Source organism: Silurus meridionalis, chromosome 3 (genome assembly GCF_014805685.1).
Source record: "Silurus meridionalis isolate SWU-2019-XX chromosome 3, ASM1480568v1, whole genome shotgun sequence".
Taxonomy (NCBI): Eukaryota; Metazoa; Chordata; class Actinopteri; order Siluriformes; family Siluridae; genus Silurus; species Silurus meridionalis.
In genome coordinates this window covers 10,465,863-10,490,254 of record NC_060886.1, presented here as the reverse complement: position 1 = coordinate 10,490,254, position 24,392 = coordinate 10,465,863, and the positions used below count along the sequence as shown (strand labels likewise).

Sequence of the window (24,392 nt, the reverse complement as noted above, 5' to 3'; positions counted from 1 at the left end):
TCCTCAGAATTATAGCAGTGGTAGACAAATTACAGTTACTTCGTTACTGTCCATCACTGAATTACAGTATACAAGTAACGATGGGAGTTACACTACCGTTCCTGCCCGGTAGATGGCAGTAAAGTGTCAATTGAAAAACTACCTGGGTTATATAATAATGTCTGGTATTGCACCAATGAAGCCAAATGTGAGTATTATTTAAATATTTGATATTAAAAATGGGGTCCAAAAGTCTAAGAGCACTAAATAAAAATGCTTATATTATGCGTTTTTGTACTAAAATAATATTTATTTGAAAGAATATTTTTCAGAATCCTGTAGTGATCCAATACTAGAAATTGTTTAAACTAATTATTACAAGGAATTTTTGACATCCTGAGTGCAAAGTTTGACATTAATTGGAATTTTGGCATATCAAAGATGCTTCAATAGAAGAGATTTTTTTTGTGGGGAAAATCTGACGTTTTGTTCAGTTAACATAGTTAATATCACACTTCGTATAGGGTCCCTTGGCTTCAAACTTTAATATAAAAATTTAAGATATTAAACAATTTACTGTTTAAAATACAAAAATAAACAATCAGGATTTTTAACGTGGTGTTAAGCTTTTCACTCTACTGTATATGCAGAATTTTCACTTCAATCTTGTACTTGGTAGTCAGTACAGTGATTTATCTGTTTCTGACTGGCATTAGAAGCTTTCTAGCAAGTATGCATGCTACACAGAGGCACTCTAGTCAGGATTAGGGCCTGTATTTTGTTTTTCAAGTGAAGATCAGGCCTAAATATAAAATTGTTCATCTTCTCTTCTGTTCACAGTGGAGTGGGAAGGTGAGATTTTTATTTAAAGGAATGAAAATGTGTGATTGTGTGCTGGGGTTCTAAAATGATTTGATGTCTGAATGCAACTGTTTAATTTTTTTTTATTATTATTAAAACGTGTGTGTGTGTGTGTGTGTGTGTGTGTGTGTGTGTGTGTGTGTGTGTGTGTGGTTTGGAACTTAACCTTCTATATCAGGGGTGTTCAGCTACAATTTGTTAAGGTCCAGTTAAAAAAAAAAAAGAATTTCACAGTACATCGAACCAGATATTCAACTCACATGCCTATTAATGATCAGTTCAGTAAATAGCTTATGGCTGTAAATGATGTGTAGTGATTTAATATTTTTTTCATATCTGCTCTTCACATTACTGCTTGAGACTATTCTCATAAGACACATCTGTTTTGAATTGGTTGCAGGCAAAGTGTCAACATACTTCTCGGCCATTTCTCTTTAAACATTTTGTTTGCTTTGTGGATTCTTTACTCCTGTGAATCAACTGTTCACTGAACCAGAGAGATAATAAAAATGCTGAATCTTAGAATTTATTAAATTTTTCTTTTAGAACTTATATCTCTGGTGTTGATGTAGCTGTTCTAAATACCCTGAGCTTCAACAGTCTACATAAATGCATGTGATTGGATAAACTGCAATAAAGGATTTGCAGAAGACAAACACGTTCACATTTATCCGCTTTGTTAGTGTATTTCCCCCCCCAAAGTACTCACTTTGGGACTGCATCTGGTCCACAAGTTGAAGACCCCTGTTCTACAGCATGTCACACATAATTAGGCTTGTGTTTCCTTTAATGACCATCTAGCTGTTGTTGGTTGAACACGTTTTGAGCGTCTGCACTATAACTCTTTCCCGATATCTGCAGTTTTGATCTGCTTTCATTTTTAACACGGTTGATGATTTCCTGTGATCACAAAACACAATTCACAATAGCTGTCATTATTTTTTTACTTCAGGACTTTCATCAGACCATGAGTTGGTATGTGACCATTTTTTTGAAAGAGGTGAATGAGACAAATGACAATTAGCATGAGCGGTGTGAATATTGCCTGAAATGCATGCTCACTGATGTTTTTTTCCACCTTTTGCATGTCACTCATTCTTTCTTTCTGTTTCCAGATGGACGGCGAAAGTCAGAGGCTCCTCTTGGGACTCATGACCCTCGAACTGCAGTTCAACTTCGCACTGCCCTAAAGAGGCTAAAAGAGATCATGGAGGGAAAGAGTCAGGTATGGATATGTGGGTTTTAGCATTTAGAAACAAGTATGCTTGTCAGTAAGATTGAGATTTGATGGAAAATATGATTAGGAACAGCAAAGTAACATACACAATAAGAAAAACTACATACACTCGTATATAAACTACATATATATATATATATATATATATATACACTGAGCACTTTATAAGAAAGACTACAATAACACTAAACTTGGCCTCCTTCTGTTCTCAAATCAGGTTTTTTGGATTCATGGATTCCAAAAAATATTTCAGACATTCCTTTTAGATTATGGTCCATCTTCTCGTAATTCCTGCAGTTTTTTAGCTTCACTTTCATGCAGTGAACCTCCCATTCTACCACATCACATTAGGTGTTCTACTGGATTCTGATCCGATGACTGTAAAGGCCACTGAAGAACACTGAAATCATTGTGATGTTCATGAAACCAGTTTGAGACGACTTGGTTGAGAAACTTTTATTGTCATTCCAACTATATATAGTTGACGCTGTGAAATGAGACAACATTCCTCCAGAACGCTGGTGCTTCCTAAAACAATATAGAGCTGCATCACACAATATAGAGCTACATAACAGGACACAGAGCTAAGGACTAAAGTAAGTGTCCTCACCACATAAAGCGCATCATGTGCAACCCAGTGCAAACAGTGCAAGACAAAGACAGACTAGTAAACCTACTGTATAATACAGTACAATGTGCAAAAGAGAAAACTATAAACAAGAGTGTACTTGTAAACATAAACACAATGTTGTACAAAAATGGCAAGAGGTGCAAAACAGCATGTAAACAGTATAATATGATTAATATAAAATGGGTGGTGCTGAAGAAATGGATGTGTACGAAGTAAAGTGAAATGAGTATTGAGTGTGTGTTGAGTTCAGGTTGTAACAGTTCAGTAACACACAGTTCAGTGAGTGTGTGTGAGTTTTTTCTTGTACAGTTCAGTTCTGTGTATTGAGGAGATGGCTTTAGGGAAGAAACTGTTATACAGTCTGGATGGTAGGAGAGTGAAGATTGTGTGTGAGGGGTGTGTGGGGTCGTCCACAATGCTGTTGGCTTTGCGGATGTCAATGTCCGTAATGGAGGTGAGAGGGACTCTGAGAATCTTCTCTGCTGCCCTCGCAGTGAAGCAGCTGCTCAGGATACTCTCGATGATCCCTCTGTAGAACATTGTTAGAATGGGGGGAGGGAGATGGGCTTTCCTCAGCCTTCTCAGAAAGTAGAGGCGCTGCTGGACTTTCTTGGTGATGGACCTGGTGTTGAGTGACCAGGTGAAGTTCTCCACCAGATGAACACCAAGGAATTTGGGCATATTTTTTTCCCCAGTCATCAGATGTCTAGCATGTGCTCACTGCGGACTCAGCTTTCTGTTCTTGGCTGATCGAAGTAGAACCTGATGAGATCTGCTGCTTTTTATTTTTACCGCTTCCAGCCCCAGTGCTGGCATGTTGCACATTTTGAGATGTTTTTCTGCTTACCACCACATTTGTACAGAATGGATATCTTAGTTACTGTAGCCTTTCTGTCACAGGGTTTCCACAGGGTCTTAAAAAGACTTAAATTCACTCTTCTGGGTCTTAATTATTTTTTTTTTAGTAGTTATTAATTTTTTTACCGATGTCCATGTAACACTACCTCTAATGCTGTTGTAGTTCTTTCTTTCACTAGTCAAAATATAATTTGCTGTGTTAAGATTACAAATGAGACAACATGCAACAGCCAATCAGCTTGCTGTTATTGGAGCGAATATCTCTCGGATTGTACCACAGACGAAAAACTGATTTTATTTTTCAGCTATAGGGAAGTGCAAGTTTAGCGATACTTTCTTTGGAAAAAAATAATTGAGGGCTTTGTTAAAGCCAGTTGCTAACAACGTATTTGTGTGTGTTTTTGATGTCGCAATATAGGTCTTAAATTTCATTCTTAATGGTCCAAAAAAGATCTTAAAAAGTCTTAAATTTGACTTGCAGAAACCCTGTGTCAGCTCGAACCCATTTGCCAATCAGTAGAAACTGTTGGATATGAAAATTCCAAGTCAGTAATTATAGAAATGATCAATCCAGCTGGCACCAACAATCGTGCCGCAGTCAAAACTGATCACCATGGCCACACCTGATGAACGTGAGCTGCTGGGCCGTATCTTTACGATTTTGAGTTGCACTGCTGCCGCACAATTTGCTAATTGGATAAAGTGCTCAGTGAGTATAAATCTATATTCTCTTTTAATTCTGTGTGAACTGCTGCCAACAGGACAGCGATCTGAAGCAGTATTGGATGCCAGACAGCCAATGTAAAGAGTGCTACGACTGCAACGAGAAGTTCACTACATTCCGCCGACGCCACCACTGCCGTCTGTGTGGCCAGATATTCTGCAGCCGCTGCTGCAACCAGGAGATTCCTGGAAAATTCATGGGTTACACGGGTAAGTTAGAAATTTCACGCGCACCTCGGTGCACTCAGTATCACACGTTCACATTCACGCTTTTATTACTTGGCATATTATGTTATAGAAATCGCACTAACAGGGTAGTACACTTGTATACCCGGATCTGAGGAGCTGGTATCTTGGGTATGCCAGCAGCCACATGTCACCTGTTGTTACTGACTAGATGGTTTCTAAGAAGTATGAAACCATCCTACCATCCTACCAGGAATTGACTTTTGCAAATTATCTGTAAAATTTAGGGCTGCAGCTATCAATTATTTTAGAGTATTCTACCGATTATTCCATCAATTAAACAAATAATCGGATAAGAGTACATTTTCTTTATTAAAGAGAAATACTAAATATACAACAGAAAATAAGACGGGCCTCTTAAAATTTTAATTAGTTTCTATTTTAGAAAAATTCACATTTTTATTGCTGAAATTGCAATCCGTGTAAACTAAACCCATTTAGTGTAGTTAATTGTCTTGTTACATCAAAATGCAAACACAGATTTATAAATAAGAATTCTATTTTAAATTACTTTATAAAAAGTAAACGCACTGTACGGTGTTTTCTTCATGTTTTAGTTTGAAATGATCCTAAACTTTGGAAACTTTCTGTCGTTTTCATTGGCCTGAATCTTCTCCTCGCCTCTCGCTATTTTCTCTCCGTTCTTCCATTTTTCAATTTGCAGTGTCTTCTTTGTTTCCTGTCCAGAGCGATCCAGAGTTTAGCGGTCGGTGCATCAGTGATAATAGTCCGTGGGGAAACGGCGATTCATGTGTAGTTAAATGGACTAAACGAAGCATCGGGGCAAATAGGTGTTGTTTTCTGTGATTGATTGTTGTTGTTTTTTTTTATTGTTAAATTGTTTAATTTCTTTTTATATCTTAGGAACGGTTTTAATGGTTTTTGCATTTTACAGAAAATTCTGAAATTTAAAAGTGAATAAAGGGTAATATTTATATAGTTGAACAGAAATTGTATTCGGATTGGGTTTAATAAAAATGAATGTACATGGAGGCTGTGTTTTTTTTTGTTTGTTTGTTTTTGTTTTTAATGCTCTGCATTAGTAGCTCTTTAAATATCAAACATGAAACTCATATTCACAAGAATGTTCTTTTGCACTAGAGTGCTTATAATCACACATTTGTTAAATAGTTTCAAACCTGGTCTCTCTCTCTCTCTCTCTCTCTCTCTCTCTCTCTCTCTCTGTATATTTGATGTAGGTGATTTGCGAGCATGCACATACTGTCGTAAGATTGCGCTGAGCTACGCGCACTCCGCTGACTCAGCGTGTATTGGGGAGGATCTGACTGCGCTGTCGGACTCTCCGTGCTCTGTGTGTGTGCTGGAGCCCACAGAGCCTCGCACACCCGTCGGCGGACGCAAAGCTAGCCGCAATATTTTTCTTGAGGAGGACCTCGCCTGGCAAAGGTAAAAACAGGGCTGCATAAGACTTCTATTCCTTTTTTTTAACTTATTACCATATTATTTCTTATTCAGGGAATATTTCTCATGGTCTGTCACCCACCTGACTTTCATCTCTGCTTCTGTTTATTTTACTATCTGAAAAGCAGAAGTGGTTAAATGCAGTTAAATTTGGGTTGTGTGTGTGAAAGAGGGCTTTTGTACCACTTGTTCTCATTGCTAAGCAGTCAGTTACTTTATTTTTCATTTTACTTCATTTATTTTTTGCTCATATTCACCCAACCTTTTCTTCAAAGCACGTCTTTTCTCCTTTCTCTTCATGCATAGAAAAACTCCCATTGGGATGAGGAAGAAGTGAGTCTCTGGTGTTTGCACCTTTAGTTGACATTTTGAGGCTTCCTTTGTTCTAGATGTAGCGAATGCAACATTTGTCATGCATGTGGTTTACTAACCAAATCTCTGTAGTAGCAGGCATTGATTTAGCCGACGTCTTAATCATTTAGTTTTCTGTGTGTGTGCGTGTGTTTGATACAGTTTGATTCATCCAGAGTCTCAGAATAGTGGGCTTAACTCTAGATTGTCAGCAGTTCAAGAAGATCTGGGCAAATCACCAGCACGAAAGAGGTTAGTGTACATGTGCGTGCTGTGTGTGTGTGTGTGTGTGTGTGTGTGTGTGTGTGTTTATGTTGTTATGTAACTTTGCATGTGTCAATAGTAGATAATATTCATTCCTTTCACTCATTTAGATCTTATTGCTCACTATTTCGTCTTATTGCTGACAAATGACTGACTGGACAGCTTGTATAATTTCTTCCTTTTGCTTAATCTCAAACCGATATAAATCTAGCATGTGTATTAGGATTGATAATTTTTGCCATACAGCTCCCAGTTACAGAGTCTGTAGAGCTTCTGAAAGGTCAATTTTTGCCTGCTTGCTCTCTGTAGATCAGCCAGTGTGACCAACTTGTCGCTGGATCGTTCAGGCTCGATGGTTCCATCATACGACAGTTCTGTAAGCCCTCAGAGCACACGAGCAGTGTCCAAACCTGACCACAGCGAAGAGGAGCGCAAGATCCTCTTGGTACACATCACACTAACACAGCTATGTAGTGTTGTCCTGCGCCGTTTTTGTTAACCTATGTCGTTTTCACTTCGTTCGCAGGATTCGTCTCAGTTAAAAGACTTATGGAAGAAAATCTGTCACAGCAATACCGGGATGGAGTTCCAGGACCACCGATATTGGCTGCGTACTTACCCCAATTGCATTGTGGGTAAAGATCTAGTAAACTGGCTCTTGCGAAATGGCACCATTTCTACTAGGTAAGTATATTAGAATACACAACCATTGACATGACAAAATATTCTGGAACAAGCAGTTTCCCCAACATTAAATACAGCGTATTTGCTAGGGGTGTAATGGTACACGTATTCAAACAATTCAGGTTCACGGCTTTCGGGTGCACATGCGTATCGAATACGAGCAGTGTTGGTGGTAATGCGTTACAAGTAACGTGCGTTACGTAATAATATTACTTTTCTGGAGTAACGAGTAAAGTAGCACGTTACTTTATCAATTTACACATTAATATCTGAGTTACTTTTTTTTAAAAGTAATGCAAGTTACTTTTCAGTTAAATTATTTTGCATAAAAAAATCAATACTGAATTAAAATGAACGTAGTCACGTAGAATCGCGCACTCATACGTGCGAGCCGCGGGAACAGAAGCTGGTCAGAAGCGGAGATGGCAAACCAGAGCATTACATTACTGTGATGGAAGTATTCTTATTATTTTAAAATAGTCGAGGAAAAGGAGAAAGGAATAATGGTTAAGTGTAGATTATGTGTTGGTGAAAAGCTCTTGTCAACTGCAAAAAATACCACTTCAAAAAAAAAAAACATCTGCATGCAAAGCACAGCACTACAGATGTGTGTGTGTGTGTGTGTGTGTGTGTGTGTGTGTGTGTGTGTGTGTGTGTATAATGTTGAATATATGCAACATTATGCAATGTTGCATATATGGAAATGGAGACAGAAATATAGAAAACGTTTGCCGACTTTCCACCACTGCAGCTCTATTGACTGCTCAGAATAAAAGTTCTCTGTGGGAGACACATGTACGATGCCATCACAGTGGAGATAGAGAGCAAATTCACAGCTCATTTGCTCTTTGTGGGAAGATAAACTGCCACGGTCACTGATAATAGCGCAAACTTTGTAAAAGCGTTCAGAATGTTTCAAGCTGATGATGAAGCAGAGAATGATGTGGACGAGGTCATATTTACGGTATTGCACGATGTTTTATGAGATGACAGCGAAAGGTATGTTCTCCCTTCACATCACCGGTGTGCACCCCAGACATGTCTTTTGCCTTAATATAACTTATTTCTTAATGGCAATTAGATATATTACACCTGTTACACCTGTAAGGCGTGAAAGAGATACAAGTAACGCAAAAGAAACGCAAAAGTAATATAACGCATTACTTTCCATAAAAAGTAACTAAGTAACGTAATTAGTTACTATTTTGGGGAGTAACTCAATATTGTAATGCATTACTTTTAAAAGTAACGTTGCCCAACACTGCTCACGGGCATATTAAGTGGCGGATCGCACGTTTGTTTAGTCTCTGCCGCAAGCTTTGAGCGCAGTGTCGGGGAAGATTTATACATTTTTCTCACATTTTTGTTTCTTTGCCTGCACGAAATCGCTGCCACTTTCTGTCATCGTTTTTGCCACAGGCTAGCGATATGTATTCTTTTTGTGTTTTGGAGATATTCTTTTGCTTTGTTTAATGGCAGAGGTCCTTCTGAGTGAAGAAATAAAGCTTTCTGGCATTAGTTGTACTGTATATTCAAATTAGTCTGATCCTAGAAAATGTTAGTCATGAACAATTTATATTTCTACCATATACTTTAAACCTTCTTAAACATATTCCTTGTCCCCCCAAAACAGAGCTCAGGCTATAGCTATTGGTCAGGCTCTGGTTGACGGGCGCTGGCTTGAGTGTGTTACTCATCACGATCAGATTTTCCGTGATGAGTACGCACTGTATCGCCCACTTCAGGTGAGATTTATTTTATTAAAACTGTGCGGATGTCACTAGTTTCCTATTGTTCTATACTAAAGTTTTCTTCTTCTTTTTTTTTTGTAGAGCACAGAGTTTTCAGAGACTCCATCCCCAGATACGGACAGTGTGACCTCTCTAGAAGGACACTCGGAGCCATCGTGGTTTAAAGACATCAAGTTTGACGACAGTGACACAGAGCAGCTAGCTGACGAAAATGACTTAATAGCAACAAGTAAGAGGAATAGGACCGTTTTTTTTTTTTTTTTTTTTTTTAAATCGCATATTTAAGTGCTTATCCAAATCTTTTTTTTTTCTTAACTTTTTTGTTGTTCAGGCTCAGCAAGCCCCAGCAAAAGAACATCGGTCAGCAGTTTTCATTCAGCAGTGGACAGTGATTCGGCCGCTTCCATTAACCTGAACGTGGAGCAGGACAACGTCAACTTCCGCATTAAGAAGCAGGCCAAGTACCCTCACGTGCCTCCTGACCCAGCCGAACAGAAAAGTATGGCACGCTCTGACCCATTCGCCCCTGACTCTGACTTCCACACACCAAGTGAGGAGAGGCTTAGAGACATACCATCTGCATTAACCCGTTTAGCACCACTAACTCAATACCCTGTTGGACCGAGGCATGACATCCCACATGTTCATTCCCCCTTCTAAAAAAAAATTCCCTGATGTGAAATAAGTCTTTTGCAACACTAATTGCATAATAACCTCTCAAAAATTCTGAAATGAAAACCCCTAAAACACTGCATCCTACAATATTCAGAAGCATGACATACTCTGACTCCTGCAGTCCTTCCCTTAATTATACTGACCAGTTCCTCAAAAATATCTGCCATGATACTGACTGACTCACAGCAACCGTAGAGAATTAATTGGTCTTATTCTGGCATTGTTTCAGTCTCATTCTTTCTGTGCTTCTCATGCAGCTGAGGTCCTGGTAACAGAAGACGGTGGTCAGCACTTATCCATCAGTGATGCCTTTATTAAAGGTATGTCCCCACCCCGAGTCCATATTTAAATGATTATTTATTTACTTATTATATCTAATTGTTTTTTCCCCACCCTTTTTTTTATTGGCAGAGTCTCTGTTTAATCGTCGTGTAGAAGAGAAGGCTAAAGAAATGCTATTCACCCCACTGGGTTGGCACCACAGCTCCCTAGACCAACTGAGGGAGGAGAATGGCGAGAAGAAAGCTATGGAGAGACTTCTGTGAGGCATTAAAATCACACAGACTAATACCTTTTTAATGCCTATATGTCAAGGGAAATGCTTCCAAGATACTTTAGATACTTAAAAAGCCTCTTGTTCTATTTTGGTTTCCACACATTCTTCATTACTTAGAGGATTTTTTTGGTTAATACATCATTTCAGGTCAGCCAACCATAACCACATGATGGCCCTGCTGCAGCAGCTGCTCTACAGCGAGTCGCTTTCTCTCTCCTGGCGAGACATCATCGTTCCCGTGGTACGACAGATAGTGCAAACGGTGCGTCCAGATGTTCGGAGCTGCGACGATGACATGGACATTCGCCAGCTGGTCCACATTAAAAAGGTTGGAGCTGACATTCTAATCGCAATTTTTTATCTGAGCAGGTCATTTATGAAAAAAAAGAGCGAATCTCTTTTATGTTATGGTCTTAGATGAGGAAAAGAGCATTTGTTCTTTTTCAGATCCCAGGAGGAAAGAAGTTCGACTCCGTCCTGGTGAACGGCTTTGTTTGCACAAAAAACATTGCTCACAAAAAGGTGGGTGTGCATTTTATACGTGGATTTTACGTATTTGTTTTTTTTTGTTTGTTTTTTTAACATGACTGAACGTAGGTTGTCTCGTTTTCCAGATGAACCCTTACATCAAGAACCCTAAGATCCTTCTGCTTAAGTGTTCCATTGAGTATCTTTACAGAGAAGAGACAAAGTTCACCTGCATTGATCCAATTGTGCTTCAGGTATTTGTCTGTTCTGATGTGTCGTCTATGAGTCGAATATTGTACTGCGATACTAAAAGTCAAATACTGACAAAGCATAACTAATATCACCTGTAGGAACGAGAGTTTCTGAAGAACTATGTGCAACGGATAGTGGATGTGCGTCCTAACCTGGTGCTGGTAGAGAAGACAGTGTCACGCATCGCTCAGGATATGCTGCTTGAGCACGGCATCACCTTAGTCATCAACGTCAAACCTGTCAGTTTAATTCCACAGCCACCAATGAAACACTAACACACACTCACACTTACATTTAAACTCAACAGAATATAGTCGTGTGTGTGTGTGTGTGTGTGTGTGTGTGTGTGTGTGTGTGTGTGTGTGTGTGTGTGTGTGGATAACTTTCCCACAGAAAGCTTCACCACAAAGCCTTGACTTGACATTGATGATATTGCATTGTAGTCATTTATTTGCTAATGTCAGTTCTATGTTTTTGTAGCAAGTACTAGATCGAGTGAGTCGAATGACTCAGGGAGATTTGGTCATGTCCATGGATCAGCTTTTGACCAAACCTCGCTTGGGAACTTGCCACAAATTCTATCTTCACTCCTTCCAATTAAACACTAATAGTAAGTAGTGTATTGTAACTTTTTTATTCACATTTCACAATTTTCTTTACTTAAAAATGCCTTTAAAGTATATTATATATTTCATTGTCCATTTCATTCCATACTCAAAAAAAACTATTGATTTAGTTTGCTTAGATTTTTTACGATCCTGTTATTTCACCAATAATTTTTTTCCAGATGAACTGAAGACACTAATGTTCTTTGATGGATGTCCTCCTCACCTTGGCTGCACTATCAAGCTCCGTGGTGCCTCAGAGTATGAGCTCGCCCGAGTTAAGGAGATCATTATGGTGATGGTGTGTGTAGCTTATCACTCACAGTTAGAAATTTCCTTCCTAATGGATGAGTTTGCAATGCCTCCAAGCCTGTCTAAGAGCTCGTCATTCCACTGCCTCCTGGAAAGTGCAGCTGAAGAAGTGGAGAAGGAGGTGGACAGGGAGAGCCAGGGAAACCAAGCTGAAACAAAGGAGGATCATGCAGAACTCAACTCGGAAGGCGACTTTGACTTCGAGCCAGGGCTTCAGCAGATAATAAAAGGCCACAGTAGGCAGCATTCTGCATCTGAATCCTCACTGAAGGACGGAGAAAGTCCTAAAATAAGCAGAAATGACTCGCCCATATCTACAATTGTAATAGAAGGGGATGAGATTAAGACTTCCACTCCCTTGTCCAGTCAGTCACACCAGCCCTTGTATATGTCTCCTCCTTATCTTTCATCTATGGAGGAAATCGGAGAGGAGGAGGTGAAACAATCAGTCGAGGCACTGAGACATAAAGAGGATGAGGACACCCTCGTACGAGGGGACAGCACCAGTTCAGAGACGCCACTTGCTCCAACACAGCTATTTAGAGACCCGCTGCAGGATGACAGTGGCCTGTTTGTGGCTGAGCAGGTGACTTCAGCAGACGACCGGCTTAAGTCCATTTCAGCCAGCTTTAGGCAGGAGTTAAAGGATGTTATCCTGTGCATCTCGCCTTTCATGACTTTTCGTGAACCCTTCCTGTTAACCAAAACTGGCCTGCGCTGCCCGAGCCGTGACTATTTCCCTGAGCAGGTCTACTTCTCGCTGCTGCTGAACAAGGACCTAAAGGATACTGACAGCCGGCGCAAGAGGCTCCTACTTAAGGACTCGAACGCATCTAGCAATTCTTTGAGCAATGGGTTCGGTCCACAATTTCGCCCAGTCCAAATGTTGCCCTCCCATAAGCTCACTACTACCCGCATGACCCAGCAGTTGAGCAGCAGTCAGGATCTGGCCCGCATGCTGGCGGACTATCGTGCTCAAGGAGGACGAATCCAGCGAGACTCAGACCCATTTGCTCATCCCTCGCATGCTCCAAATGCCAAGGCACCAGTCAAGGCAGACAGTGAGGAGGAGAAAGGGCCAGGGCAGAGTGAAATGGCTTGGGCTACCAAGGTAAATCGGTCACCATGTGGCATTTATAATGCGAAATGTGTCTAAACACTTGTAATTAGAGGTGTTTGTACTATTTTCCTCCAATTCAGCTCGACTGCCTGAATCCAATAAACCACCAACGGCTGTGCGTGTTGTTCAGCAGCTCCTCGACACAGTCCAACAATGCCCCTAATCACTGCGTGAGCCCTTGGTAAACCCTGCTCATCATTCTTTATTTTAAATCTCGCACAGATTAGGCAGAATCGTCAGATTAATGTAGCATTTATTATTTATATTTATTTTAGGATCGTGACCATGGAATTTTATGGGAAGAATGACTTGACTCTTGGAGTATTTCTGGAAAGATACTGTTTCAGGTATTAACTATTTCAAATGCCAAATTTACGAATTAACTAGATGTGATTTCTTAAAGCTTAATAATATTATGGCTTGTGTTTGCCTTTGCAATGCAGGCAGTCCTACCAATGCCCAAGCATGTATTGTGAAACTCCCATGGTACACCACATTCGCCGCTTTGTGCATGGCAATGGTTGTGTCCAGATTGTTCTTAAAGAGCTCGATTCACCTGTACCCGGATACCAACACACTATCCTTAACTACTCCTGGTGCAGGATCTGCAAACAGGTATTTGGCTGAAGTGTGTCGTTGACACATTACTCCTTATGTAAAGATTCAATTGGATATTTGGTGTCCTTATGGTGTTTGCTCTTCCATGGTGACAGGTTACTCCAGTTGTCCCAATGTCTGATGATTCTTGGTCCATGTCCTTTGCGAAATATCTGGAGCTGCGTTTCTATGGCCACCAGTACACTCGCCGTGCCAACGCCGAGCCATGCGGACACTCCATCCACAAAGACTATCACCAGTACTTCTCCTACAACCAGATGGTGGCCTCTTTCAGGTGAATTCTAAGTTGGAAAACCCCAATTCCCAGTTGGACGCCATGTAAATTGTAAATTAAAAAAAAGAATGCAAAGAAACCCGTATTTTATTCACAACAGAAAATAGAAAACATACCCAATGTTTAAACTGAGCAAATGTAGCATTCTAAGTAAAAAAAAATTAAAAATAAATAAATAAAAATAATATATTATTTGGAATTCGATGACCACAATGTGTCTCAAAAAGTTGGGACAGGGGCAACAAATAACTGTAAAAGTAAGTGTTAATTAAAAACAAACAGCTGAAGTATCATTATTCTAACCAAAGGTAAATTGGTCATGGGTCAGTTACATGATTGGGTATATAAAGAGCATCATAGAGAGGTAAAGTTCTCAGAATTTAAGATAGGCAGAGGTTTACCAATCTGTAAAAACTGTTTCTACAAATTGTGGAACAATTTCCGAATAATGTTCCTTCACTTAGAATTGCAAAGACCTTGAATATCTTATCATCTTTCTTTCGGCTTCTCCCGTCAGGGGTCGCCACAGTGGATCATCCGCATGTTTGATTTGGCACATGTTTTTACGCTGGATGCCCTTCCTAACGTAGCCCTCCTCATTTATCCGGGCTTGGGACCGGCGCTAAGAATGGCTGGGGTTGGTTCCCTGACCGGGGATCGAACCCTCGCCGCAGCGGTGAGAGCGCCGCATCCTAACCACTAGACCACCAGGGACCCTGAATATCTTATCATCTACAGTACATAATATCAAAAGATAATCTTTGTGCAGAAGGAACAAGGGCAAAAATCTATATTGGATGCGGAGGATTTATGCGCAGGAAATCATTGTCTGTGAACACAGTTTGCCAAACCATCCACAAATGCATCTTTTAAGCTCTATGATGCCAGACAAGAAACCATATTTAAACATGATTCAGAAATGCTTCTATCTTCTTTGGGCCAAAGCTCATTAAAAATTGACTGAGGCAAAGTGGGAAACTGTTCTGTGGTCAGACTAATAAACATTTGAAATTCTTTTTGGAAACCATAGCCACCTGTCCTCTAGACTAAAGAGGAAAGGGATCGTCCATTGTTAGTAGTGCTTATGGAATGGGCAATTTTCACATCTGGAACAGCACTATCAATGCTGGTATGTTTGTATAGTCCTTATAGCAACATATGCTTGTATCCAGGCAATGTCTTTTGTAGGGAATGCTTTGTATATTTCAGTAAGACAATGCTAAACCACATACTATATCTATTACAACAGCATGGCCTTGTAGTATAAGAGTCTAGGTGCTGGCCTGTCTGTAGTCAAGACCTTTCACCATTTCAAAACATTATGGGCATAACCAAAAGACAAAAGAAACCCAGGACAGTGGAGCAGCTAGAATCCGGTATCAGACACATATGGGACAATTTTTCCCTCCCAAAACTCAGCTGATCTCTTCAGTACCCAGATGTGTAGAGTGTTGTTAATTTTGTCAGGTTGATATTTTATCATAAGTTCTATTATGAATAAAATATGGGTTCATAAGTCTTGCAAGTTTTTTGTTTTTATTGACATTTTACATTTTGGTGTTAACACCAGCTTTATTTATTTAAATTATAAATAAATTTTTTGCTGCTTCTTTTCTATAGCTACATCCCAGTAAGACTATTGGAGATCTGCCTGCCTGCTCCTAAGATCATTATCAGGAACCAGGGCCCCAGTAAGAACATTCTGCAACAGGACCTCAAAGATTTTGCACTAAAGTAAAATTCACTTACTTTACATTCTACACTGTAACCATTTTCCACTTCAGTCTCATCTCTTTTTAAACGGACCGGTTTGATTCCCTCTATCAAACAGGGTGACCCAAGTGTATGCTGCAATAGATGACCGTCTCACGTCTCTTAAAACAGACACGTTCAGCAAAACTCGTGAGGAGAAAATGGAGGACTTGTTCGCACAGAAGGATGTAGGTTTGCGACACTGACAATGCTATTTGTTTTCTAATAGTTTTAAGTTGTGATGGTCTAAATTTATTTCAGCTTTGTGAGCCTGCCAAATGGAATGTTAATGTTTTTGTGGTTCTGTTTCTGCTATTAGATGGAGGAAGGTGAGCTGCGCAGCTGGATGGAGAAGCTCCAAGGGCGTTTGCAGGCTTCGGCTTTAGACACGCCACAACAGCTGCAGGCCATTCTCGAGTCTGTGGTGATGAAGAAGCAGAGCTTGTGTGAAACACTGCAATGTTGGAACAGCAAGTAATTAACCCTGATTATTATAACCTTCAGTTATATCACTGCACATAATAATAATAATATAATATATTAATATAAATAATAACTACTTTATTAGGAACACCTGCATGTCTTCATAGTCATTCAGTTATCTATTCAGTCAATCATGTGGCAGTACAAAAATCAATCTGATATAGGTTCTGGTAATGTTTACATAGAACTCCTGGGATTTTTAAATGCAACATTCTCAAAAGATTGGTGCAAAAAAGAATAATCATTGAGTTATTGACAATCTGTTACTTATAACTAAAACCCAAAGAACTATCACTCTTTACAACTGTGTAAAGCAGTAAAGCATGTCGGTATGCGCACACAAGCCTTGGATTGAATGTGGTGCTACAGCGGAAGATCACATCAGGTTCCAGTTCTGTTAGTCAAGAACATGAGGAGACGAGAAAGCTTAGTGGTTGAGGCATTGGACTTTCTAGCCGAAAGTCATGACTGCACTGCACTGCTGCTACTTAACTGTATGAATATGCAGGTGTGCAGTTGTCCCCAATAAAGTGTACGCTGAGTTTACAAGCGAGGTCACAAAAGAGCAGATTTTTAACTCTGTCAGGACCAACTAACACTAAACTGCTGTTATTTTAAACAAAAGCAAAAATGTTATTTATTATTGTTAGATTTAGGTGTTTGCATTGTTGGAATATAATTGTTTTAATAAATGACATAACCCTGGATGTGTGTCAGACTGCAGGACCTGTTCCAATTGGAGAAGGGCAGGAAGCGTTTGTCTGTTCCCCCCAGCCCCGGCAGACACAGACAGGCCACCAACGACGAGAGCAAGGTGAATATCCTTAATATCCCAAGTAGCTTAGTTTTGTGTTTCTACAGACCTGAAAAGTGCCTGTCATGCCATTTAATCTGTAATATTTTATCCTGCTATAAATTAATATAAACACTTGATGTCCAAAGAGATTGTTGTTAAACATTACATACCATAATGTCCTGGTTTTTGATTGACAGACAAGTGTCTTGGAGTCGTCTCCCCGCAACCCCTCTCCTGTTGTACAGAATGGTGAGAAAGGTAAGTTCATTAGCTGATAGCATGTAAAATATCTCAGCATATTTTGAATATACAGATAACAGAGCTCTATTTTTCAGCGTTAGAGGATCGTCACCTCAGCACCCTGCCCTTAAACACAGGATCCTTATCCTTTCCTCTGCCATCGCCAGCAGAGCAGAGCTTAGATATCCCCACATCTGGGCCATCCTTCCATGATCAGGACTCTGAAGGAGGTAACACATGTGCAACTACAGACATGGTCCCAAGAACTGATATAAAAAAATGCTTACATATATAAAACCCATGCAAACTGATAATAATAATAATAGTCTAAGAAATGAGTCATGACTGATTCAGCAACAGTTTGAAGAAAATATCATGCCTGTGTGAAATGTAAGTGGAATTGGTGAAATAGTGTGCAGAAGAAATTCAGATTAAATTTACATTTATCTAAGCAATTAAACACGCACTTATCAATAGATATACTTAACGCACGGTTACATATATTTTATAATTCACATGTGGTGCATATTGTAATTCTAAGGCTACATCTACAATAATCTGGATACATTTGAAAACATTTTCATCTAAAAGCGCTCCACGTCAACACTTTTCTTCATTATTATTATTTTTTTTTAGCCTTTCCCAAGAGTTGAACATCCACACTGAAACAATGAGCGTTCGAAAACACTTCCGTCTCTACACTGCGCATGAGCAAACACACGTTTCAACATCCGTCATTTTCCTCCTGACTTTTATTTACTTTCCAGCTCTTTGGAACGTCGCAGCAATGAATAAAAAATGGTCATCGTTGTCTCAGTGTTTGAGGGAAGGCCAAAACTGAGAGAAAAATTAGCTTTTAGTGTGGACATGATCGTTTCATTCCTTTTCTATTTTAATTATATGGTAATCGAAAAAATTGTACAATTATTTTGTCATTTTTCCGTTTATTCCTTTTTAATGCGTATATTGCAATATGCATATACATATAGATTCCTCACCACATGCATATTTTATATATAAATTCCTCCCCACATTTCACACGACTTAATTTGAACAATTACTCTTTTTAAAACACCTCCATCGTATCCTCTAAATACATACTGTTGGACATTTATTATAGAATGAAACAGTCCATAACATTAGTTTGCTTTATGTTTCTCAGAGGTGTTTGATAGCCACCTGCAAGGCTCCAATGACAGTCAGGTGAAGGAGAAGACCACCATGAAAACCATTCTGGCTAACCTGTTGCCAGGAAACAGTTATAGTCCTATCCCTTTACCTTTGTAAGTATCTAAACATTTTTCGTTTTCTATTGTATATTCCACATCCCTGTTGAATACTTGATTCTGATTGGTCAGAAAGTCGGAGAGTAGCACTAAACTGTAAGGTTTATATTTCTGCACTTCTTATCACTTTTATAGTGATCACAGGAACTTGATGCTTCACACCTTTAAATACAAGTACAGTATGATGTCATTCAAAAAATTGCTGTTGTATAAAACACTTAAACTATAAACACTGCCTGATGTTCTGTTACATAACCAGGATGAAGTTCTAGTGTTTTATTCCTCACCTGTATATTTTTATTAAATTCTGTAATTACGTATATTGATGTCTTTGCATTAGTGACCCAGATAAACACTACCTCATGTACGATCATGAGCGTGTCCCCATCGCTGTGTGTGAGAGAGAACCGAGCTCCATCATTGCCTTCGCTCTGAGGTAATCCATCTGTTTATCCGGTACAATTGTCCCTCGTTGATGGTTACGGTTCGTTCTTTAAGCGTTAATTACATGATTTTCCTTTAAGCTGTAAAGAATACAAAACTGCTCTTGAAGATCTTTCAAAGTCTTCACTGAAATCTACTGGAGAGGAGATTTCTCAGGCCAACAGGTTTGTATACATGTATATGAAACTTTAATTTTCATGATACTGTTGGATTGTTGCTGCGTATAGTAGAGGACTAATTCTGCAACGATCCATTTTTCTCTGGTATACGTAGTTCTGGGGAAAACAAGATAAAAAACAGCCCTGCCAAGCTCACTGAAGGCAGCAGCTCTCAGCTTGGCCGCAGCAGCGCAGACACGGACCCACTCAGTGAGTACATGCAACACAACTTTTTCAGTCACTTTGAAGCATCGTCATTTAGAACTTCATTTTTTCTTTGCTTTACAGAGGAGCTCGAGGGTGGTGACAAACAAAAGAAGCAGACGGCGAATCCACACATTGAACTGCGTAAGTATTAATTAAACAAAGATTTAAAAGATGTTCTGAAATGGATATTTTCAGACTGGTCCACTGAGAAGCGGCAGAAGCGGCTGTATTATAAGCACACGCGACTGTGATACGATGCACATTGGGTTTTAAGCCAATAAAACAATGACATGATCATCATTCTGTCTATTTGAAATCTTGTCGCTTAGCAACCATAGCTTATAGTTAACTAGCTTCATCGTGATTGCTGTTATACATAACTGGATTTGATCTTATATTAAATTTGATCAGTTTTTGTCACCATTTTATACAATTTACTTATTTTTTATTTTTTGCTTTATTTAGCTTCTCAAAACATGGTCTTTCATTCATTTCTGGCAAATTTGTCATTTAATTATAGGATTTAGGAGGAACTCAGTTCCCTTTATGGTTGCCATAAAGGAAGTCTGTGTGTCTGTGTGTCTGTGTGTGTGTGTGTGTGTTGGGGGGGTTATTGTGGAATCGGTACTTTTCAACTTTGATCATATGAAGGTATATTTTTTAATGTTAATACACATCTGTATTTGTCCTACAGGCCAAATCTTACTGATTATTAGGTGGTATTTTATATATTACTTTTTGTCATCTACAGCTTTGGCATCAGTGCCATCACATTATTTGATGCAGTTAAATATTTACAGTATATTAACATTCAACTTTGACCTCTTTTTTAGTTTCCTCTGGCCTGCATATCTCACTGAGCTCTTAACTTGATAATCAAGTTTATTTTACATGCTCGCAATCTGTTTAGAGTATTTAACAAAGGCCAACTGGAACAACTTTAACAATAAGCACATTTCCTATTAATTGGGGGAGAATATTCATGTAAATAAATAGCTGTAGTTACTATAATAAATAGTAATTTGTGCTTTCATTACAATTACCAACTTTTACCTGCAGATTTGACCTCATAAGGAACAGACTGTTTACAATAAAAAAATTGAATTGAAAACCTGAAATTGTTCTATGTTGTCTACATTGTGACCCATTGTCCCGAAGATTCTCCTTATTGGATTTTTTTCCTTTCGAATCATATCAGATTATGACCTCTGTAACTCTGTAACTGATCTCTCTACAGAGTTCTCAGACGCCAGCGCAAAGTTCTACTGTCGCATCTACTATGCCGAGGAGTTCCATAAGATGAGAGAGGAGGTGATGGAGAGCACTGATGAAGATTTTGTCCGCTCGCTCTCTCACTGCGTCAACTGGCAGGCTCAAGGAGGCAAATCGGGAGCGGTCTTCTATGCCACTGAAGGTGAATCTCAGAAATGTAAAATGAGCTGCGAGTTGTCTAAGGATTGCTGAAGGCTTCAGCTTCTCATTGGCTGATTGCGAAAAGATTAATATGATGATGACACTGAGTTGCTACAGTTTTATCGTTTGTAATATAAATCAGATGCCTAAAATAAATGTAATCTAAAACAGGGTTCTTAGACACATTGGGTGACGACTTTATCTTGGTCTATCTGGGGAATACTGGGAAAATTCACATTTTATTTTCTTCTTTCCTCAGACGACCGGTTTATTTTGAAGCAGATGCCCAGGCTGGAAGTACAGTCCTTCCTCGATTTTGCCCCACACTACTTCACTTACATCACTGGTGCGGTTCAGCAGAAGGTAGCCAAGCTTCAAATTCAATAAAAAATTTGAAGGCTACTATCTAAATGGTTCCCTGCACCACTATCTTATGAGACTACTGTAGTTTATAAAGGGCAAATAATATTGCGGGTGTTTTTTTTGTTTTTTTTTAAACAAACTACAATTTTAATCATATATTTACTTTAAAATGAGCTCTGTTTCTCTGCAGTGTTGTTGTTACTTAAAAATAGATACTTATTTCCTCTTCCCTTTTTCCACTTCCTGTTCTCAGCGGCCTACAGCACTTGCAAAGATTCTGGGAGTTTACCGTATCGGCTACAAGAACTCCCAGAACAACACGGAGAAGAAGCTAGACCTGCTCGTAATGGAGAATCTCTTTTATGGACGCAAAATGGCGCAGGTACGTGAGGCCATGGAGTGTTTCTGCCGGTACGCAGATTAAGTGCTTGGCTCCAGAATGACACATAATTGGGGTTGTTGTTATATTGTAATGTGTTGACGCACAATAAATACATATACAGTGGAAGTTGATTATGATTGTTGTTGCTTAAACCTTATAATAATAATAAATAATGTTTTAAAGACTCTAGATTGCTGTCATTTCTACTTTTCTAGGTGTTTGACCTAAAAGGCTCTCTGAGGAACCGAAACGTGAAGACGGACCAAGGTAAGGAGAGCTGCGAGGTGGTGCTGCTGGACGAGAACCTGCTTAAGCTGGTACACGATAATCCCCTCTACATCCGATCGCACTGCAAGGCTATTCTGCGTGCAGCCATCCACAGCGATGCCTACTTCCTGTCCAGCCACCTCATCATCGACTACTCGCTGCTGGTGGGCCGTGACGACACCTCTGACCAGCTCGTCGTAGGGATCATAGGTACGTCATCAGAGTGACACACCATAACTTAAGAAGCTCATCATGTACGCTCATACCTGCCATGTCCCGTTCTGTTTTTTAGATTACATCCGGACATTCACATGGGATAAAAAGCTCGAGATGGTGGTCAAGTCTACGGGAATTCTTGGCGGCCAAGGTCAGAGTTCTATGAGCTGCTTAGTATATACAGGGCTTTTCAAAAATTTCGAACCGATATCATGACACCATGCTTCAGTTCTCAAGCATCGTCATGGAATGAGTTTATTTATAATCAGTCATTTACATAAAATTTGATTGTGAGTATAATACTTGTGACTTGGCTGGAGTTTTGTATTACTTTTCCTTATTAAAATATTGCATAATGAAATCGGTTCATTCTTTTTGAATATCCCTGAATTATATTTATCAGCAAAGCTTGTATGTATGTTTCTTGACTAAGTGGCATTAGTTTTATATTAGAAAGCCATTTTTTTGTTGTTTTTTTTGTTTTGTCCTTCTCTGTGGTATTTTTTTTTCTTCTATATTTCCCCTGTGAAAATTCCAGTCCGGCAATTTCTTTTCTTTTTTTTTTCTTTCGGGTTGTTCAGATAATACTGTTGCAGCCTGGATATAAGTTTGTGCAGTATTGTCACGAGCAGTTATTGCGTCTTCACTTATATGACCACCACTATGCACTATGTCCAAATGTCTCTGTACAGATATTTCAAGAATTTTAGCATTTCCACCCATCATAACATGGACAAGTTTTAATTTTTATGCTGGGAGCTTTTTGGTTTATTTTGGTATGTTTTTGTTTTTTGGGTTGTTTTTTTTTAAATAAACAAAATCAATTAGACTTTCATAAAGAATTATGAAGTAATTACACCGACCAGGCATAACATTATGGAATTATAACAGGGCAGGTGATAGTTTAGTGGTTAAGGCATTGACTTTGGATCTGAAGGTCGTGAGTTCAAAACCCAGCCACACCAAGCTGCCACTCCTGGGCTCCTTTGCAAAGCCCTTAACCCAGTAGTTTAGATGTATGAATAAGATCAGTTTAAGTCGCTCTGGATAAGGGCATTTGCCGAATATCATAAAATTTAAATGTAAATGACCGGTGAGTAAAAAACTCTGATTATCTCTTCATCATGGCACCTGTTAGTGGGTGTGATATATTCGGCAGCAAGTGAACATTTTGTGCTAGAAGTTGATGTTAGAAGCAGGAAAAATGGGCAAGCGTAAGGATTTGAGTGAGTTTGACAAGATCCAAATTGTGAAGGCTAGACAACTGAGTCAGAGCATCTCCAAAACTGCAGTTCTTGTGAGATGTTCCTGGTCTGCAGTGGTCAGTATCTATCAAAAGTGCTCCAAGGAAGGAACAGTGGTGAACCGGCGACATGGTCATGGGCAGCCGAGGCTCATTAATGCACATGGGGAGCAAAGGCTGGACTGTGTGGTCCGATCCAACAGAAGAGCTTTTGTAGCTTTAATTGCTGAAGAGGTTAATGTTAATGTTCGATGGGTCAGAACTGATTTAGCAGCAAAAAAGGGACCAACACAATATTAGGCAGGTGATCATAATGTTATACCTGATCAGTGTGTATAATATAAAGTATAAATATAAAGAATTATCTTGTAATGATGAGTGCATTATCTTTCCATTTTTTAATATTATTATTATTATTATTATTATTATTATTATTATATGCAGTATATATTGTCAAAAGATCATCTTCTTTTGGCTGCTTCCATTAGGGGTTGCTACAGTGGATCATTCTTGCTATAACCCTCTGTCCTCTACATCTGCCTCTCTCAAACCAACTACCTGCATGTCTTCCTTCACCACATTCATAGACCTCTTTCTTGGTCTTCCTCTTTTTTCCTCCTTTCTGGTGGCTTCATCCTCAGCATTCTCTTACCGATATACCTCTTGTCCCTCTCTTTTGCACATGTCCAAACCGTCTCAATCTCACCTATCTTTCGTATTGTATAAAAACCTCTGTATCTATTCTTAACATTTACTGTGGTGTTTCATTACTACCCCACAGGAAAAATGCCCACAGTTGTTTCCCCGGAACTGTATCGGGCCCGCTTCTGTGAAGCCATGGACAAGTACTTCCTTATGGTTCCTGACCACTGGACCGGCCTGGGCGTGAATTGCTGAAAACTGCACTAGATGCTACAGTAGACAATCCACACTGACTGGAATCCTTTTCTAGTTCTACCTGGGTGAACGGCAGGAGGCACATGGAGAACTTTAGAAAGTAGGTTAGAATGGAGACTTCCATCTGAATACATGTGCACAGGATGACTGAATACTTATTTCAGTTTGCTGGAAATAAAGAAAAGGTCACCGAGTTTCAAAAGCGGCCCGCAAGGACTGTCGCACTGAAACCAATTACCAAGCTCCTATCCTGTAATGCTGTTAATGTCTTTGTATATTAATATCTATTAAAACCTATGGATAATGTAAAACTTTCATAAATGTACAGAGATAATGTAATTAAAGAATATAAACACAA

General features: G+C 39.3%; 1 protein-coding gene across 14 annotated transcripts in view; it reads left to right on the top strand.

The window, feature by feature from the left end:
- pikfyve (phosphoinositide kinase, FYVE finger containing) overlaps positions 1 to 24,392 on the top strand; it is a 32,974-nt gene extending 8,582 nt beyond the window's left edge. For 4 of the 14 annotated variants that reach the window (XM_046845949.1, XM_046845947.1, XM_046845943.1 and 1 more), the window contains 40 exons: positions 1,956 to 2,065; positions 4,328 to 4,499; positions 5,735 to 5,942; positions 6,264 to 6,290; positions 6,471 to 6,560; positions 6,882 to 7,017; positions 7,099 to 7,256; positions 8,890 to 9,001; positions 9,089 to 9,236; positions 9,339 to 9,557; positions 9,940 to 10,002; positions 10,094 to 10,223; positions 10,386 to 10,566; positions 10,686 to 10,760; positions 10,853 to 10,960; positions 11,057 to 11,197; positions 11,439 to 11,568; positions 11,746 to 12,986; positions 13,076 to 13,176; positions 13,271 to 13,342; positions 13,439 to 13,610; positions 13,709 to 13,887; positions 15,508 to 15,621; positions 15,719 to 15,827; positions 15,959 to 16,113; positions 16,840 to 16,936; positions 17,116 to 17,176; positions 17,254 to 17,388; positions 18,321 to 18,441; positions 18,580 to 18,618; positions 18,785 to 18,880; positions 18,969 to 19,052; positions 19,162 to 19,256; positions 19,335 to 19,394; positions 20,491 to 20,667; positions 20,926 to 21,029; positions 21,283 to 21,411; positions 21,627 to 21,888; positions 21,971 to 22,045; positions 23,919 to 24,392. In XM_046845949.1, the coding sequence (XP_046701905.1) occupies positions 1,956 to 2,065; positions 4,328 to 4,499; positions 5,735 to 5,942; positions 6,264 to 6,290; positions 6,471 to 6,560; positions 6,882 to 7,017; positions 7,099 to 7,256; positions 8,890 to 9,001; positions 9,089 to 9,236; positions 9,339 to 9,557; positions 9,940 to 10,002; positions 10,094 to 10,223; positions 10,386 to 10,566; positions 10,686 to 10,760; positions 10,853 to 10,960; positions 11,057 to 11,197; positions 11,439 to 11,568; positions 11,746 to 12,986; positions 13,076 to 13,176; positions 13,271 to 13,342; positions 13,439 to 13,610; positions 13,709 to 13,887; positions 15,508 to 15,621; positions 15,719 to 15,827; positions 15,959 to 16,113; positions 16,840 to 16,936; positions 17,116 to 17,176; positions 17,254 to 17,388; positions 18,321 to 18,441; positions 18,580 to 18,618; positions 18,785 to 18,880; positions 18,969 to 19,052; positions 19,162 to 19,256; positions 19,335 to 19,394; positions 20,491 to 20,667; positions 20,926 to 21,029; positions 21,283 to 21,411; positions 21,627 to 21,888; positions 21,971 to 22,045; positions 23,919 to 24,034 (6,002 nt within the window). In that variant the 3' untranslated portion in view covers positions 24,035 to 24,392. The remainder of the gene's footprint in view (positions 1 to 1,955; positions 2,066 to 4,327; positions 4,500 to 5,734; positions 5,943 to 6,263; positions 6,291 to 6,470; positions 6,561 to 6,881; positions 7,018 to 7,098; positions 7,257 to 8,889; positions 9,002 to 9,088; positions 9,237 to 9,338; positions 9,558 to 9,939; positions 10,003 to 10,093; positions 10,224 to 10,385; positions 10,567 to 10,685; positions 10,761 to 10,852; positions 10,961 to 11,056; positions 11,198 to 11,438; positions 11,569 to 11,745; positions 12,987 to 13,075; positions 13,177 to 13,270; positions 13,343 to 13,438; positions 13,611 to 13,708; positions 13,888 to 15,507; positions 15,622 to 15,718; positions 15,828 to 15,958; positions 16,114 to 16,839; positions 16,937 to 17,115; positions 17,177 to 17,253; positions 17,389 to 18,320; positions 18,442 to 18,579; positions 18,619 to 18,784; positions 18,881 to 18,968; positions 19,053 to 19,161; positions 19,257 to 19,334; positions 19,395 to 20,490; positions 20,668 to 20,925; positions 21,030 to 21,282; positions 21,412 to 21,626; positions 21,889 to 21,970; positions 22,046 to 23,918) is intronic. The other 10 variants (XM_046845952.1, XM_046845948.1, XM_046845953.1 and 7 more) reach the window with 6 other exon arrangements.